The 16693-nt window shown below is 39.2% G+C and overlaps 1 protein-coding gene across 2 annotated transcripts in view; it reads left to right on the top strand.

Moving 5' to 3' along the window:
* Window positions 1-16693, top strand: part of ITGA1 (integrin subunit alpha 1) — a 128518-nt gene that overhangs the window by 83410 nt on the left and 28415 nt on the right. For both annotated transcript variants that reach the window (XR_004000857.1, XM_030565945.1), the window contains exons 14-21: window positions 238-492; window positions 2298-2428; window positions 5603-5769; window positions 6110-6246; window positions 8160-8270; window positions 10260-10336; window positions 10535-10670; window positions 16316-16396. Coding sequence is in view for 1 of the 2 variants with exons in the window: in XM_030565945.1 (XP_030421805.1) it covers window positions 238-492; window positions 2298-2428; window positions 5603-5769; window positions 6110-6246; window positions 8160-8270; window positions 10260-10336; window positions 10535-10670; window positions 16316-16396 (1095 nt within the window). In the remaining variant the exon portion in view is untranslated. The remainder of the gene's footprint in view (window positions 1-237; window positions 493-2297; window positions 2429-5602; window positions 5770-6109; window positions 6247-8159; window positions 8271-10259; window positions 10337-10534; window positions 10671-16315; window positions 16397-16693) is intronic.

Genomic DNA, 16693 nt, shown 5'->3' with positions numbered 1-16693 from the left:
CACAGACAGACAATTACACTGCACGTCTCTCCTTTCCTGCTTAAAGTCAGCATGGGAGCCAGAGTTTAAGAACCACAGCTTTTCATCATATATAGAATAATATTTTAACACCACATGGTTTCTGTTAAGCAATTTAACTTTGTGTAATGTATCTGTCTTGAGTCCACCTGCTTTTAAAAGCCTGCTTTGCTGTAAAGTCAATGGCAGTCCTAAACATTACATTTATCCTTTTCACAGACAACATTTGAATATCAGATGAGCCTTGAACCTATGAAGCAAACTTGCTGTTCGTTGTTAAAGCACAGCTCCTGCAAAAATCACAAGAATGAACCTTGTGGTGCACGCTTTGGGACTGCAATTGCTCCAGTAAAGGACCTCAACCTTGATGGGTTTAATGACATTGTAATAGGAGCTCCTTTAGAAGATGATCACCGAGGAGCTGTGTACATATATCATGGCACTGGCAGTAGTATAAGGAAAGAATATGCCCAGGTAGGAGTCTGTGATAGAGTGTAGAAACCCCACACTGGGCTACAAGGGTTAAGGGATTATTTGGGGCTCAGCCAGCCCCGCTCTGCCACCCCTGCAGCAAATGCTCCATCTGCTGGAGGAATTAAAAGGCAGAGAATTAACTCATTTAGGTGACAGATCTGGAGGTGAGCTGGGTGGCAGATCTGCAGCCCACAGCTCCAGTAGAGCAGAGGGAAGTCTAAGACTCTGACACAGCTGCTCAAAGGGGTCCTCTCTGAGCGAAGGGAGGACCCACCCCGGAGACAACCAGTGAGGGAAGTATTCTGTGGACTTTGAACATTGGTAACCCCCTCTTACTTATTGTGATTTGGGTTTCCCCACCAGGGGAAAGCCTTGGACTAAGCTGATCCCAGGGGGGTGGATGAGAGGAAGAAGCCCAGGGAGGACAGCTTTAAGCAGCCTGGGATTTCAGATTACTGGTAGACCAAATGGTGCTGGGTTGGAGCCTGGTAGAGTGGGAGAGCCTTGGCTCTCCTCCCTGCAATCCCCTTGGCAGTCAGGAGTTGCAGCCACTAGGCTACACTCCCCAAGTGAGGACTGTTACAGAGTCAAACATATAGATTAGCACAGTTATAAGAACAGTGTGTCTTAACAGACATCCTTTCATTAGAGTGGAGTCATTATTCCTTTACAGGGCTGCCCAGAGGATTGAGGGGGACTGGGGCAAAGCAATTTTGGGGGCCCGTTCCAGAAAAAAAAGTTGCAATACTATAGAATAACAATATTCTTATAGGGGCCCCTGTGGGGCCTGGGGCAAATTGCCCCATTTCCTCCCCCCCCGGGTGGCCCTGCTCCTTTAGAGCTTGATCCAACTCCTATTGAAATGAGTGGAAGTCTTTCAATTTACTTTGGATTAAATCCTTACTTTCTTTACTATAGCACTCAGTCCAACTGTAACTGTAACTATTGACTTCCGTCAGAGTTTGATAGGCCCCAATGAAGTCAATGGGAGTTTTTTCACCAACTTCAGTAGGGTCAAATTGTGACCTCAGCAACCTCGATGGTTTCCTTTTGAGAATGCTAAGTACAGTTAAACTCATTCTGATGTTACTAAATATGACTATTATGAGCTATTGTTATAAAACACTTTTTCTTATTTTTATCATGTCTTCTATTGTGTTTTCATTAGAAACCTTCTAAATATGCTCTGTATGGATACAGAGACACTTAAATAAAGGAGACACTTAACGATTCCTAAAGGATCCAGTGATGTAGCTGGATATTGTATGTAGTGCACATCACCATGGTAACTCTTTTAGAAGGTCTATAACAGGGCAGCCAAACTTACTGACCCTCTGAGTCACATAAGACAATCTTCAGAAGTTCGAGAGCCAGGGTGCAGCTGCCTGGGCTCAGGATTTCAGCTCCGCGGGAGGTGCCTGCCGGGGCTTCAGCCCTGCTCTTGTTGAAGCCCTGAGCCCTGGCAGGTGTACCCTGTAGAGCTGAAGCCTTGAGACTCCGCTCCCCACTGGCCAGAAGCCCCAACCCCACCATCCCACTGTAAGACAGAGGTCCTGAGCTCTACCCCTCGTTCCCCCCAGTCTAGTAGGTGAACAATGGGAAGGTGCACGGGGGGCTCTGTGAGCTGCACTTTAATGGAAAAAGAGCCGCATGTGACTCACAAGCCACAGTTTGGCCACCCCTGGTCTATAATGAAAATCCAATGTTAAAATTCTAAAAAGCCTATTCACACCCAGCTCATGCATCCTTAATTTATTTATATGAGATGTTTTATACTAAATACAGCGATTAATTCTTTTTCACAGCGTATTCCATCAGGTGGAGATGGGGAAAAAGTGAAATTTTTTGGTCAGTCTATACATGGAGAAATGGATTTAAATGGTGATGGTCTAACGGATGTCACCATTGGAGGACTTGGTGGTGCTGCCCTCTTCTGGTATGTATATTAAAAGCATTTGTTTAAAGGGGAAAAGCCTAAATCACCTGTAGATTGTTGGCTGTTCTCTGCTGATAGACTAAAGTTTTCATGTTGACTATTTTCCTTATTCCCTGTAGCGTTTCATTAATTTAGATAGAATAAAAGGATCTAAAGAGTCATAGGCATGAATCTCACCTGAAACTTTGCAACATTAAACAGAGTTAAACAAGGTTCAGGGTTTGGTATACAGAGACCTCAGCCTACTTAGTGCGTGCAATGGCAAACAAACCACTTATTAAAGTTACAGAAAAATAAGGAAAAGCAGTTAAAGCATTTGAAATGCAAAGCATTAAATAAGGTTTTCATTTTAACAACATTCCTTGTTCCCTGGATAGAGTCTTTAGAAGGAATTACCACCTGTACCCCACCCCTTTCCACACCGTGTTTGAAATTTTTATAGATAGTAATAACTGTTCTCTTTGGGAAAAGAGATGGGCTGGAACTGGAGCTGTTGTTTTCCATCCTTTCCCATTTCCTAGAAGACACAACAAGTTGGACACACACACAAAAGTGAGAGAGAAAAAAATAGCAAAGAGAAAATACAGCTTCTCTCACCTGCAGCCTCACTGGTGGAGAGACATAAGCACTGCTCATTGTCTTGTCAGTCACTGCAAGGCCTGGCAAACTTGTACCAACATTGGGCAGTTTAGGGCATTGCATTTATCTTCCTGTTTCATGTCAGAGATTTAGACCAGTGTTGCAAAGTATATAGTGTTGACCAACTAAGCCAGACTCTTGTTAGACAGATGGAAAAAAGGAGAGGGATAGGAAAGAGAAGAAATAAGGTGGGGAAAGGAAAGAACATACAAGTCTCACATCCCAGGTAGTATTTGGGATTAATCCAAAGCCAGTGGAGGTGATGATGTAATCTGGTTCCCTCTCTCAAGTCTAGTCTAGCCAGGACAGCTGTCAGGATTAGTATGAAGAAGGTTGGGGTCCCAGGAGACAGTACAGGTAGCAGCCATGATAGTGAAGCTTGCTCCTTTCCCAGTCAACCAGCATCACAATAGCTAGCTTTTCCCCTCACAGTCGCTTTTTGAAGACCCCAAAAGGGGAATGATGAGCAGACTAGCCTCTTCTCTCAGTATTGTTCATTTATTAGGCCTAGTTTCTAGCACACCAATTTTGGTTTACTGATTTTCAGTTCTACACTTTTCTTGTTTACCAGACAGGATCTTAACATGTTCCTTGAGTTATATTGATAGGTCTTTTTGCTCAGACTAATTTATTTTTTCTGTCACCTTTTTGCACCTTTTCCGTTCAACATTTGTTATAGGTTACTGTGATATCTTTTAAACTTACGCTTACTTTTTACATTTGACCTTACAATTAGAGTAAATTTGTTGGCCCAATTATTATAGTTGTGTGTGTGTGTGTGTGTGTGTGTGTGTGTGTGTGTGTGTGTGTGTGTGTCCATTAAAATAATAATAGGTGCTTAACTTTTGCTAATTAATTAATATGCACACTCCAGATTGAAGGGTGGACTATTGCAGGAAAACAATATATCTCACCTGTGTTTGGACTTGTTTCATCTCATATTTTAGTATTATCTATGGATCTTAATATTTTTAATGTTTCCCTGAGAGGAGGAATAATGAAAAAATGAAACTTGCTATATTATAAAAGTAAACATAATTTTAAATATTTTTTATCTAAACAAAAGGACCCTATTATTTTAGAATGTAGACAAAATAGAACCTACATTTTCACTGAACTAACTGTGGCTTAATATGTAATGGCAAACTTAAGCATACATTACATCCAAGGTCAAATAATAAATAACAAATCCCACACTTCCTGTAATAATAGTAATTAAACATATAAAATCCGATTCTAATTTAAATGAACACCTGAGACTAAATTCAGTATTGGTGATGAGTTGTGATTACTATCTGAATGACAGCTAGTCTCTTCTAAGCAGATCCTATGTTTTGTTTCCTCATTTTTCTTCTTCTTCCCCCTTCCAACCTACTTCTTTGTCTCATTCAATTGTCTTGTCTTTTAGGCCCCAGTTTCACAATGAAGCAACTCTCACTGGGTAAAGTTAAACATGTATATAAGTCTTTGCAGGATCAGGGGCCTTAGACTGTCTCTCTTTGGGGCAGGGACTCAATGTTAACCCCAAATGTTCAAAAGCATGAGTCAGGCTCCAAAAATCATCAGATTTTCTTAACAATCATAAGAAAATTTTAAAATGGTAAGTATGGGGTCATCTTATTTACATTTTGGGTTTTTAACCATTAAGGTCCCTTGGGTTACATTTTCAAGCTTTTCTAGGACTAGAAAAGGACTAGAAACTTACTTTTTCTTTTAAATGACAGCTAAGATTCTTACCTAATCAGTGATCTCCAGGAGTGGAGCTTTAAGCAAAACACCAAATATCACAAGACTCATGACAAAATCTTAAGACTTGGCAGCATGGGGACAGTCATTTACTATATATGCCTGGTACAACGGAGGCCTGACCTGGCTGAGGCATCTAGGTACTATAACATTAGATATGTTAAGTCATAATAGTGAAAGCAGATACAACTTCTGAAGCCAATGAATGTTGTGCCTGTTTATACTTGGCTGGATTTAACCCTTGAAGTCAATGAAAGTTTCCATAGACAAATCAGTGTCATCTTGTAAAAACAAAGGACAGAAATCATCATAACAAATAATCCTTCTCCCAAGACTTTACCAACCAGAATGTTGGACTTAGAACTACTTTTATTTTTTGCTGCTAATATATTCTATGTTGCCTCAGTGTGATTTTAATTTGCTGGCTTTTACATATTTTGCAAACATCAGAAAAGTTTGCCTTTGATTTACAATGAGATTTAGGCTCCTAAGTACCTAACAATCTCTTTAGAAAATGGGACTTAGACTTCTAAGTCACTTAGCTGCTTCTGAAAATCTTATCCTTTGTGCATGTCTATGGAAGGTCTGAATAGTTTTCCAGTAATTGCTCCTTTCTCATTATATAGTATACCTTAATAGTATGTAAAGCATATGTCATTATCTGCCTATATCATTACATGTATGTTCAGTAATGTACAGTATTGCATAGTTTGACAATTTTGTTTTTAAAATGCTAAAAGATTTACATTATTATTTAAGGGTCTTCTTTCCCATTGGTGTTTTCTTAAGGTCTCGTGATGTAGCTGAAGTAAATGTTTCCATGAATTTCATACCCAACAAAATCAATATCCAAAAGAAAAATTGTAATATGGATAAAAAAGAAACAGTATGCATAAATGCCACAATTTGTTTTGAAGTCAGACTAAAGTCTAAAGAAGATATAATATATGAAACCAGTAAGTAGACAGCACCAAGTCATCAAATCTTTGCATGAAAACCTGCTCTATTTGCATTTGGGTTTGATGGGTTGGTTTTGGGTTGTTTATTGTTTTGGTTTGTTTTTTGGTTTTGGTAGGTTGGTTTGGGTTCCCTCCTCCCCCCCAAAAAAAAACAGCGTGCAACTATGAAATGATTATTTTTTAAGTTTGGTATTCAAAATTTATAACAAAATTAAAATGGTTAAAATGTTGTTACAGTTTTAAAAAAACAAAAAACAAAAACAAACTGGGAGAGAAGAGTAGGGAGATGTCTATTGCTTATAATCCTATCCACATATTATTTCAATTATCTTTGCAGGTATACAGTATTGGGCTACACTTGATTCACAAAGACAGATACCTCGAAGCTTGTTCATGGAAAGTCAAGAAAGGAAGATACAAAAAAATATCACTGTCAAAGGGTCAGAATGTATTAAACATAACTTCTACGTGTTGGCAAGTAAATCATATAAAGTGGCTATATTTTCTCATTGTTACGCTACAGTTATCTCTAAGTGCATTTTTAGTGCATTAATGCTAAGATAGATTAAAAAGGCTCCTTACAGTCACAATCATTGTCAATAGCCAGTATACATATTATTAATCCATTTTCATAGTACACTTCTACCCCGATATAATGCTGTCATCGGGAGCCAAAAAGCCTTACCACGTGAAACCATGTTATATCGAACTTGCTTTGATCCGCCGGAGTGCGCAGCCCTTTCCCCAACCCTCCGGAGCACTGCTTTACTGCGTTATATCCAAATTCATGTTATATCGGGTCGCGTTATATTGGGGTAGAGGTGTATTAATATTTCTTTGACTATATATTAAATTTTCCTAGCTCAATTTTTATTTCTTTGCTATTTATATTTAAAAGCTGAATAACACAATTGGGCTGAATTCATCAGCCACGTAAAGGATGGTGGATGACTTAGATGTGGGCAAAAGAGTCATCTGGAAAATGTGCGATGAAAGTGTAATTTGCACATGTAACTCTAAATCTCCATAATTAGGGTTGGGACAGAGTATGTGTGAGATGACCAGAGCTAGACCTCTTGACTATAAAAAAAGAAATGTAAAGCAGTTAGTATGAAAGGTCCATTCTGATCATTGGTTTTATAGAATCATTAGGGATTTACACTATTTGATACCTATTCTTAAAACATTTAGCGCTCACTGCTCAAAAGGATTTAGGCATTGTGACACTGAGTCCAGTGACTGGCCCAACTGACTCTTTACTCGGGAAAGAATGAGAGCACAAGCATGAAAATGTCTCTGTAGCCTGATGCTTGGAGTGCTCACCCAGGGTGTGGGAGACACAGCATCCAGTCCCCTTGCTTCAATGATACTTTCATTATTTATCCACAGTGCAACATATTCAACAGAAGAGACAGCAAAGCTCCCTATACCAGAATATCCCAAAGCCTAATGGTTAGAGCACTCTTTTGAGAGGTGGCAGCTCCTCCTCCTCTCCACCCCTCAAGCTGCTTTGTGTAAGCTCACCTATGGGAGCCCAATCCATTAGGCAGCCTGTGAGCACGTCTACTGCATCAAGTCTCTTGGGCAAGTTAGGGGGCCAAACACCTTTCTTCTCCTGGTCTGTGAATCATGCAAGGTCTTAGGTGGGAGATAGGCATCTGGACGTTCACAGGGAGGCAGCAGTGCACATGCGTAGAAACACAGGTGTCTTGGGAGCTTTTACAGCAAAAACTCAGGTGGTGGGTGAGTTTAAATGCCTACAATGTCATTGGGAGTTTTGTGTTATCACAGTGATCCCAGAACTAGGACCTAGTCACCTAACATAGGGACTTAGGTACCTAACTCCTTTTGCACACCCAGATCCTAGCAACTCCACAGCTGCTTGCTGAAAAAATTACCCTACTGGTATCTGATGCATAACACATAGATTTGCTTGAATGTGCAATATGTGTAAGAATAATGGGCACAAATTCATCCCTGGCACAAAAGACCACTCCATTCATGTCAGTGGGCCTCATATCTGCCTATTCCAGGGCTGCCTTTGGTTCATTGAGAAGAATAAAAGTAACTATAAATGTTGATGCTTTTAAGATGATCTTGAATGATCATGCATTGGTAAAGGGATGGACTAGATGACCTATTAGATTCCCATGGGACATGTATTTTGGAGGTTTTTGTTTGGAAACATGCTGGTTTGTCCTCATTAGCTAACTACACCAAGTTGTTCCTTTTTCAGATATTTTTCCTACACTGTGGTTCAGGTGAGAATATGACTGAAAAATATTGCACCTGGGGGGTTCTCCATATTTATTCTCTTTTAGCGGCTTCCATACCAATAATGGTTTTAAGGGAAAATTTCATAACAGTTTCATTTCTTTTATTTCTAGGACAAGCCTGATTTTCAGGACTCTGTAAAGTTTTTGTTGGAGTTCAATTTTTCCGACCCAGAGAATGGTCCCGTTCTCGACAGCGACCAGCCGAATGCAGTGTATGAATATGTAAGACATTAAGGTTCATTGCTAATATCTAGAGTATTTAAGATGAGATTCACCCCTCTCCAGACAGCTCCTGCAAGGCCCAGAGCTGGATGGCTTAGTCCATAAATTGGCTAGGGCTGGTCAGTGAGGGTGGAGGGGCTAGGCTGGGAGATGCATTCTCCATGAAACCTCTATTGGTGGGGACTTGAATTCAGTGGGATTTGAATCAGGTTGTGAAGCTCTAACTGAATTTTAAAGGTGAGTGACCTGCCCTGTCATAAACAGATAGCTAAGGGTTAATGTTCTTTTACCTGTAAAGGGTTAACACAGGGAACCAAACACCTGACCAGAGGACCAATCAGGAAACAAGACTTTTTCAAATCTGGGTGAAGGGAAGTTTTGGGTGTGAGTTCTTTGTTCTTTGTCTTGGTTCAGTGACCCTCTCGGCTCTGAGAGTGATCTTTCTATCTCCAGGCTTTCTAATCTTCCGTTTCCAAGTTGTAAGTACAAGGATAGTAAGACAATAGGTTTATATATATTTTTTTGTATTTACATGTGTGTAGTTGCTGGAATGTGTTAAATTGTATTCTTTTTGGATAAGGCTGTTTATTCATTTTTTCCTTTAAGCAATTGACCCTGTATATTGGCACCTTGATACAGAGACCATTTTATGTCTTTTTCTTTCTTTTTATATAAAGCTTTCTTTTTAAGACCTGTTTGAGTGTTTTTCACTGGTTAAGGCTAAGAAACGAAGGGAGGGGGAAAATCTCTTTGTGTTAGATTTACTAAGCCTGACTTTGCATACCCTCTGGGTGAGGGGGGAGAGAGATTTGATCTCTTGGTACTTGTGTTTCAAAGACTTGAAGCAGGGAGGGTGGAATCCCTTTGTTTAGATTCACGGAGCTTGAATCTGTATATTTCTCCAGGAACCCAAGGAAGGAACACCTGGAGGGGAAGAGGGAGAAGGGAAGTGGGTTATTTCCCTTTATGGTGAGATTCAGGGCATTTGAGTCTTGGGGGTTCCCCAGGGAAGGTTTTGGGGAGACCAGAGTGAGCCAGACACTGGAATTCTGGCTGGTGGCAGTGATATCAGATCCAAGCTGGTAATTAAGTTTGGAGGTTTCATGCTAGCTTCTCATGTTCTGAACTCTAAGGTTCAGATCTCGAATGCAGTGTATGAATATGTAAGACATTAAGGTTCATTGCTAATATCTAGAGTATTTAAGATGAGATTCATCCCTCTCCAGACAGCTCCTGCAAGGCCCAGAGCTGGACGGCTTAGTCCTTAAATTGGCTAGGGCTGGTCAGTGAGGGTGGAGGGGCTAGGCTGGGAGATGCATTCTCCATGAACCTCCATTGGTGGGGACTTTGAATTCAGTGGGATTTGAATCAGGTTGTGAAGCTCTAACTGAATTTTAAAGGTGAGTGACCTGTCCACATAGGACACTCAATGAAAGGAGGCAGCTATATCTAATCTACAAACTAAAGCAGGGGAATGTGTCAGGACTCATTTGTACTATTCACAGTTTTGCCACTGACTCACTCTGTGATCTTGGGTAAATCACTTAACCTTTCTGTTCACCTATTTATAGATGCAGCAAAGAATCCTGTGGCACCTTATAGACTAACAGACGTTTTGGAGCATGAGCTTTCGTGGGTGAATACCCACTTCCTCAGATGCATATTCACCCACGAAAGCTCATGCTCCAAAACGTCTGTTAGTCTATAAGGTGCCACAGGATTCTTTGCTGCTTTTACAGATCCAGACTAACACGGCTACCCTCTGATACTATTTATAGATATCCCTCTTCTGCAGCTGGGTAATAACACCCAACTATTTCACAGGGCGGAGGGAGGCTTCATTAACTAATACCAACAAAAGTCTCTATGACAGTCATACAAAAGGTGTTTTATAATGTAAAATATGATAATGACTTGAAATGCTGATACTTAGATTTTGATTATACTTATAACCAAATGTGACTATAACTATCAATATTATTGTTGCAGATTCCTTTCACAAAAGACTGTGGAATCAAAAATAAATGTATTACAGATCTGGTTCTGAGTATAACAGCTGGAGACAGGTAACTATACTGAAACTTAATATAGCTGCTATACTAATACAATAAAGATTCTGTGCTCTAATAGAATACCGGTGATTAGTGTTTTGTCAATCAAAGACAAAACAGTATGAACATGGAAAAAGTTCCATTTTTTAATTTTTTTTTTATCAGTTTGGAAAGTAAAGATAATTAACACAACTCTTTTATTTTATTTTACAGTTCCTCTCCATTCATCATAAAGTCAAGCAATGATAAGTTCAACGTGTTACTGTCTGTCAGGAATAAAAAAGACAGTGCCTATAATACCAGAGTCTTAGTACAGTACTCTCCAAACATCATTTTTGCTGGAATTGAGGTATAGATTTTTTCAATTTATCACAATCTGGGTTGGTGGAGAGATTTGAGGCGGTTGCTGTATTAATCTGCTAAACTAGGGACATCGGTTTGAGAATTATCATGGGACTAAAATTTCTTAGGCCAGTGCAAACCAAGCACCATTATGGTCTTTAAGGAAAGGGTGAGAAATGGTACTGGTCAATTGAAGATGATGTCAGAGCAGTGAAGATACATAAGGCCTAAATCTGCCTTCACTTACACCAGAGAGATGGGTGGGTGAGGTAGTATCTTTTATTGGACCAACTTCTGTTGGTGAAAGGGGCAAGCTTTCAAGCTTCACAGAGCTTCTCCTCATGTTCCTCAACTTTAGCCTCGACACCCTGGTTATCTTCTCCAGACCTGAGGAAGAGCTCTGTGAAGTTTGGAAGCTCATCCTTTCCATAAACCAAAGTGGGTCCAATAAAAGATATTACCTCACCCACCTTGTCTCTCTTACATCCTGGGATCAACACAGCAACAGCAGCAAAGCAAATTCACTTAAATCAGGAAGACAGTGTAACTCTTTTGACTTAAAGGGACCATATTAATTGATATCAGTGAGAGGAGAAATCATTTCCATGAATGCAGTCTTGGAGGAGGCTCTGCATCAAGTCATCATAGTCAAAGAGCAAGAAGGGGCACCTACGTCAGCAACAGTTGGGAAGAGGGAGTTTATGGAATGCACGGGAAGAAGAGAATAACAATATGTGCTTTGCTGACATTCTGATGTCAGGGGTATGAGAGAGCACCTTATGAGTTAAAACAAATATTAATAATAAACATGATGACCTCAGGGCTATAGAAAGTTAATGATAAACAATTCTGAAGTTACCAAGATGACCTGTTTGATTAGATGTCAAGAATTTAAAATGTTTTTCATCTCTTTATCATGGGCTTGCTTTTTAAAAATGTGCATGTAATTATATGCCTAAGTGGTGTACAGTTTCCACCATTATGTGTACAAATGAAGTATTTGTGAATACAAATGGCCAGTTGGATCCAGTGCTTGATTGCACAATTCCTGGTGTGTACTAAGTAAATGCTAGATTTATATGGAGTCATGGTAATTGTGTCTGCAAGTAGGTGTCATTGTGCATGCATTTTTGTGCATTCTGAGTACGAAACAAGAACATTACAGGAGAAGTGTAAACAAGCCAAGACAGCTGGGAAAGAAGAAGTAAAAGCATTGCACAAAGCAGTGAGGAAATCACAAATGTTGAACAAGAAAAGTCTTGGAATGAAGAGGCTCAACAACTGGCAGAAGCAGCAACAAAGCAAGATATGAAAACGATATACAAAAAAGTTAAGTTGTATAAAAACACAATCAAGCCAACAATGCAAGTTGTAAGAAAGGCTTCAGTGAACTAACAAATGCCAAAGAGGAGATGAAAGTCTGGACAGATATGCTAGCTGAACAGGGCAGCTAGCAAGGCAGAATGAATATCACAACTACCATCAGAAGAAGAAATAGAAAGAGCAGTGAAGCAGTTTAAACACAGGCAACCTGCAGAAATGAGCAGAATAACAGCTGATCTGCTAAAACCAGTGGGGCAAGTGCTATCAGAGCATTAGGAAGAACCAGGTGACTTGTTAAAGGCAATAGTTGTGCCAATCCTGAAGAAAGGAGAACTTGCCAGTCTAAATAATTATAAAGGTCTACGCTAATTATCAGTACTAGGGAAAAATAATGTGGAAAATAATAGTTAGCAGATTAAGACAAGTTTTAGAGGAAGTAGGTAAGGAAGGAGGAACTGTGGCTTCAGACTAGGATGAAGTTGCATTCGTCAGATATTTACAATCCGACAGTTGATAGGAAAAAAAAAAGTGGAAATGTGAATTGAAGATGTCTGCTGTTTTCATCAACTTCACAAAGGCATTTAATTTGGTTTGGAGTGAAGCACTGTGGAAAGCAGTAAAATCTATATGGAGTTCCAACTAGGATAACTGCAGTGAAAAAGGTTATATATGAAGTCTCCTGTACTTCTGGTGGAAGATTAAGCATCTGATTCAAGTTAGAGAGGTGTAAGACAAGAGGGCATGGAATAATTATCACTTTTTATCATGTTCCTAAATTAGATGTTAAGAATGGTAGATAAGAGGGAGGGTGTGACGTTGTGTGATCTAGAATTAAGTTCTTTAGCTTATGCAGATGACATTGTACAACTGCCAGACTCCTTTGATTTAAATATGATACTCTTCATTACCATGGAAAATTGGTGTAGTCAATTTGGACTTACAATAAATGCCAAGAAGATGAAGCGGACTATAAATGAAGTGTTGAAATGCAGCAGTGGTGAAGCCACAGAACAAGTGAAATCTTGTGTGTACCTAGGAAGCTTGATCATTGTCGATGATTCCATCAAGGCTGAGGTTAAAACATGTACTTTGGCTACCAAAGTGAAAATTTATCAAGCCAGTTTATTAATAGTAGAACTCTGGAAGAAGCTGCATTAAATGAAATGAATATCAGAAGGCTTTAGGCAGGAGAGATCAGAGTTCTTTGAAAGATGGCAGGTATAAAGTGGGATGATGATAAAAGAAATGAAGTTAGGAGGAGAGTAGAATGTGAAATTGGAGATTGTTATGAGATTGGCTGCAATAAAAAATATTCTGATGGTGGGGACATTGGACAAGATAAATGGTAGATAGAAAGCCAAAGAAAATAATGCAAAACATAACCGGGTCAGTGAGACCTGGAGGATGACCAGAGACTTGGTGATGGAACATCATATGCAGGGACATGACCAAGCTGGGCTTCGCGGAGGTACAACTCATGGTCAGGAATGAATCATAGGACTGTAAGGGACCTCAAGAGGTCATCTAGTCCAGTCCCATGCACTCATGGCAGGGCTAAGTATTGTCTAAACCATTCCTGACAGGTGTTTGTCTAACCTGCTCTCAAAAATCTCCACAAACTCCCTAGGCAATTTAGTCCAATGCTTAACCACCTTGACAGTTATGAAGTTTTCTCCTAAAGTCCAACCTAAACCTCCCTTGCTGCAATTTAAGTCCATTGCTTCTTGTCTTATCTACAGAGGTTAAGAAGAACAATTTTTATTCCTCTTCCTTGTAACAACCTTTTACATACTTGAAAACTGTTATCATGTTCCCTCTCAATCTTCTCTTTTCCAGACTAAACAAACCCAGTGTTTTTCAATCTTCCCTCATAAGTCATGTTTTCTATATCTTTAATCATTTTTGTCACTCTTCTCTGGATTCTCTCAAATTTTTCCATATTCTTCCTGATATGTGGTGCCCAGAACTGGACACAAAATTCCTCTTGAAGCCTAATCAGCACAGAGTAGAGTAGAAGAATTACTTCGTGTGTCTTGCTTACAACACTCCTGCTAATACATCCCAAAATGAAGTGGTTGGTTTTGTTTTTTTGGTTGGTTGGTTGGGGTTTTTTTGCAACAGCATTACACCATTGATTCATGTTTAGCTTGTGGTCCACTATGACCCCCAGACCCCTTTCCCCGGTACTCCTTCCTAGGCAGTCATTTCCCATTTTGTATGTATGCAACTGATTGTTCCTTTCTAAGTTGAGTACTTTGCATTTGTCCTTATTGAATTTCATCTTATTTACTTCAGACCATTTCTCCAGTTTGTCCAGATCATTTTGAATTTTAATCCTATCCTCCAAAGCTCTTGCAACCCCTCCCAGCTTGGTATCATTCGAAAACTTTATAAGTGTAATCTCTATGCCATTATCCAAATCATTGATAAAGATATTGAACAGAACTGAATCCAAAACTGATCCCTGTGGGACCTCACTCATTATATCCTTCCAGCATTACTGTGAACCACTGATAACTACTCTCTGGGAATGGTTTTCCAACCAGTTTTGCACTCACTTTATAGTAGCTCCATCTAGGTTGCATTTCCCTAGTTAGTTTATGAGAAGGTCATGTGAGACAGTATCAAAAGCTTTACTAAAGTCAAGATACACCTTGTCTACTGCTTCCTCCCTAGCCACAAGGCTTGTTACCCTGTCAAGGTTTGTTACCCTGTCAAAGAAAGCTATCACGTTGGTTTGACATGATTTGTTTTTGACAAATCCATGCTGACTGTCACTTGTCACCTTATTATCTTCTAGATGTTTTCAAATTGATTGCTTAACTATTTGCTCCATTATCTTTCCGAGTACAGAAGTTTAGCTGACTGGTCTATAATTCCCCAGGTTGTCCTTATTTCCCTTTTTATAGATAGGAAAAGGGTAAATATAGTGCCAGTCTTCTGGAATCTCTCCAGTCTTCCATGACTTTTCAAAGATAATCACTAATGGCTCAGATATCTTCTCAGTCATCTCCTTGAGTACTCTAGGATGCATTTCATCAGGCCCTGGTGACTTGAAGATATCTAATTTGTCTATGCAATTTTTAACTTGTTCTTTCTCTATTTTAGCCTCTTCTGATCCTACCTCATTTTCACTAGTAGTAACTATGTTAGACTTCCAATCACCACCAACCTTCTTGGTGAAAACCTTAACAAAGAAGTCATTAAGCACCTCTGCCATTTCCACATTTTCTGTTATTATTTTTCCCCTTCATTGGGTAATGGGCCTACCCAGTTCTTTTTCTTTCTCTTGCTTCTACTGTATTTGTAGAATGTTTTCTTGTTACCCTGTATGTCACTAGCTAGTTTGATCTTGTTTTGTGCCTTGACCTTTCTAATTTTGTCCCTACATACTTGTGTTAGTTGTTTACATTCATCCTTTGTAATTTGACCTAGCTTCCACTTTTTGTAAGACTCTTGATTTTTAGATAATTGAAGATCTCCTGGTTAAGCTTGAGTGGTCTCTTTCCATACTTCCTGTCTTTCTTACGCAGTGGGATAGTTTGCTCTTGTGCCCTTAATAATGTCTCTTTGAAAAACTGCCAACTGTCTTCAGTTGTTTTTCCCCTTAGACTAGCTTCCCATAGGATCTTATCTACCAAATCCCTGAGTTTGCTAAAGTCTGCCTTCTTGAAATCCATTGTCTTTATTTTGCTGTTCTCCCTCTTACCATTCCTTAGAATCGTGAACTCACCATTTCATGATCACTTTCACTCAAGCTGAAAATCAAATCTATTTGTCAAAATCAAATCTAGAACAGCCTGTCCCCTAGTAGCTTTCTCCACCTTCTGAAATAAAAAATTGTCTCCAATACATTCCAAGAACTTGTTAGATACCCTGTGCCCTGCTGTGTTATTTTCCCAACAGATGCCTGAGTAGTTGAAGTCCCCCATCACTATATGGTGACACTGTGCTGCTCTCCATATTTGTAAAGATGCTTTGGGATGAGAAAAGAATTCTTTTGCATGTACACAGATTTTAAACGCGAGCCCTATGCATTTTGTGAAGTTCTCTGTACATTTTCACTGATAAACAATAATAGTAACTCTGATATAACTTTATATAACAATATTATGATAAAAATATATGACATGTTATGAAACAAAAATGTAGAAAGTCATATCCATTAATAATTTGAATTTTAAATTATGATGATGATGGAAAGTGACAATTATTACAAAAAATATGTGATGTACTTCTGGACTGTTTAATTTTTAATTAAAACTTTTTAAAAAATGTTGCAGATAAAAGTGAAATCACTCTTGTAATGCTGTGACTCTTTCTGTCTAGGGTATACAGAAAGATAGTTGTGAATCCAATCACAATATTACCTGTAAAGTGGGATACCCTTTCCTAAAGTCTGGAGAAGAGGTAGGAAACTGTTAATGGAATATTTTTGGAGAGGTCAGCAGCCCTGTATGGTATCTGCCCATCCTGATCAGTTATGTATTTATGCACCAATTAAGGTTTCTAGATGTAAATAAATCTAAAATCTAAATCTCAAACAACTCATGTCAATGAAAAAAGAACTCTCCCTCCCTGCCCCCAGCTTCAGTGTGCTTCCCTAAAATAATACTCAAAAGGTCCCCTTTCTAATAAAGGTCTAGATCTTGTCTCTCTATGGAAATGGTCATGTAGGATCCAGGAAATGCCATGATTTGTGTGCCC

This window comes from Gopherus evgoodei, chromosome 6 (genome assembly GCF_007399415.2).
Source record: "Gopherus evgoodei ecotype Sinaloan lineage chromosome 6, rGopEvg1_v1.p, whole genome shotgun sequence".
Taxonomy (NCBI): Eukaryota; Metazoa; Chordata; order Testudines; family Testudinidae; genus Gopherus; species Gopherus evgoodei.
This window is presented reverse-complemented; position numbering and strand designations above follow the sequence as displayed.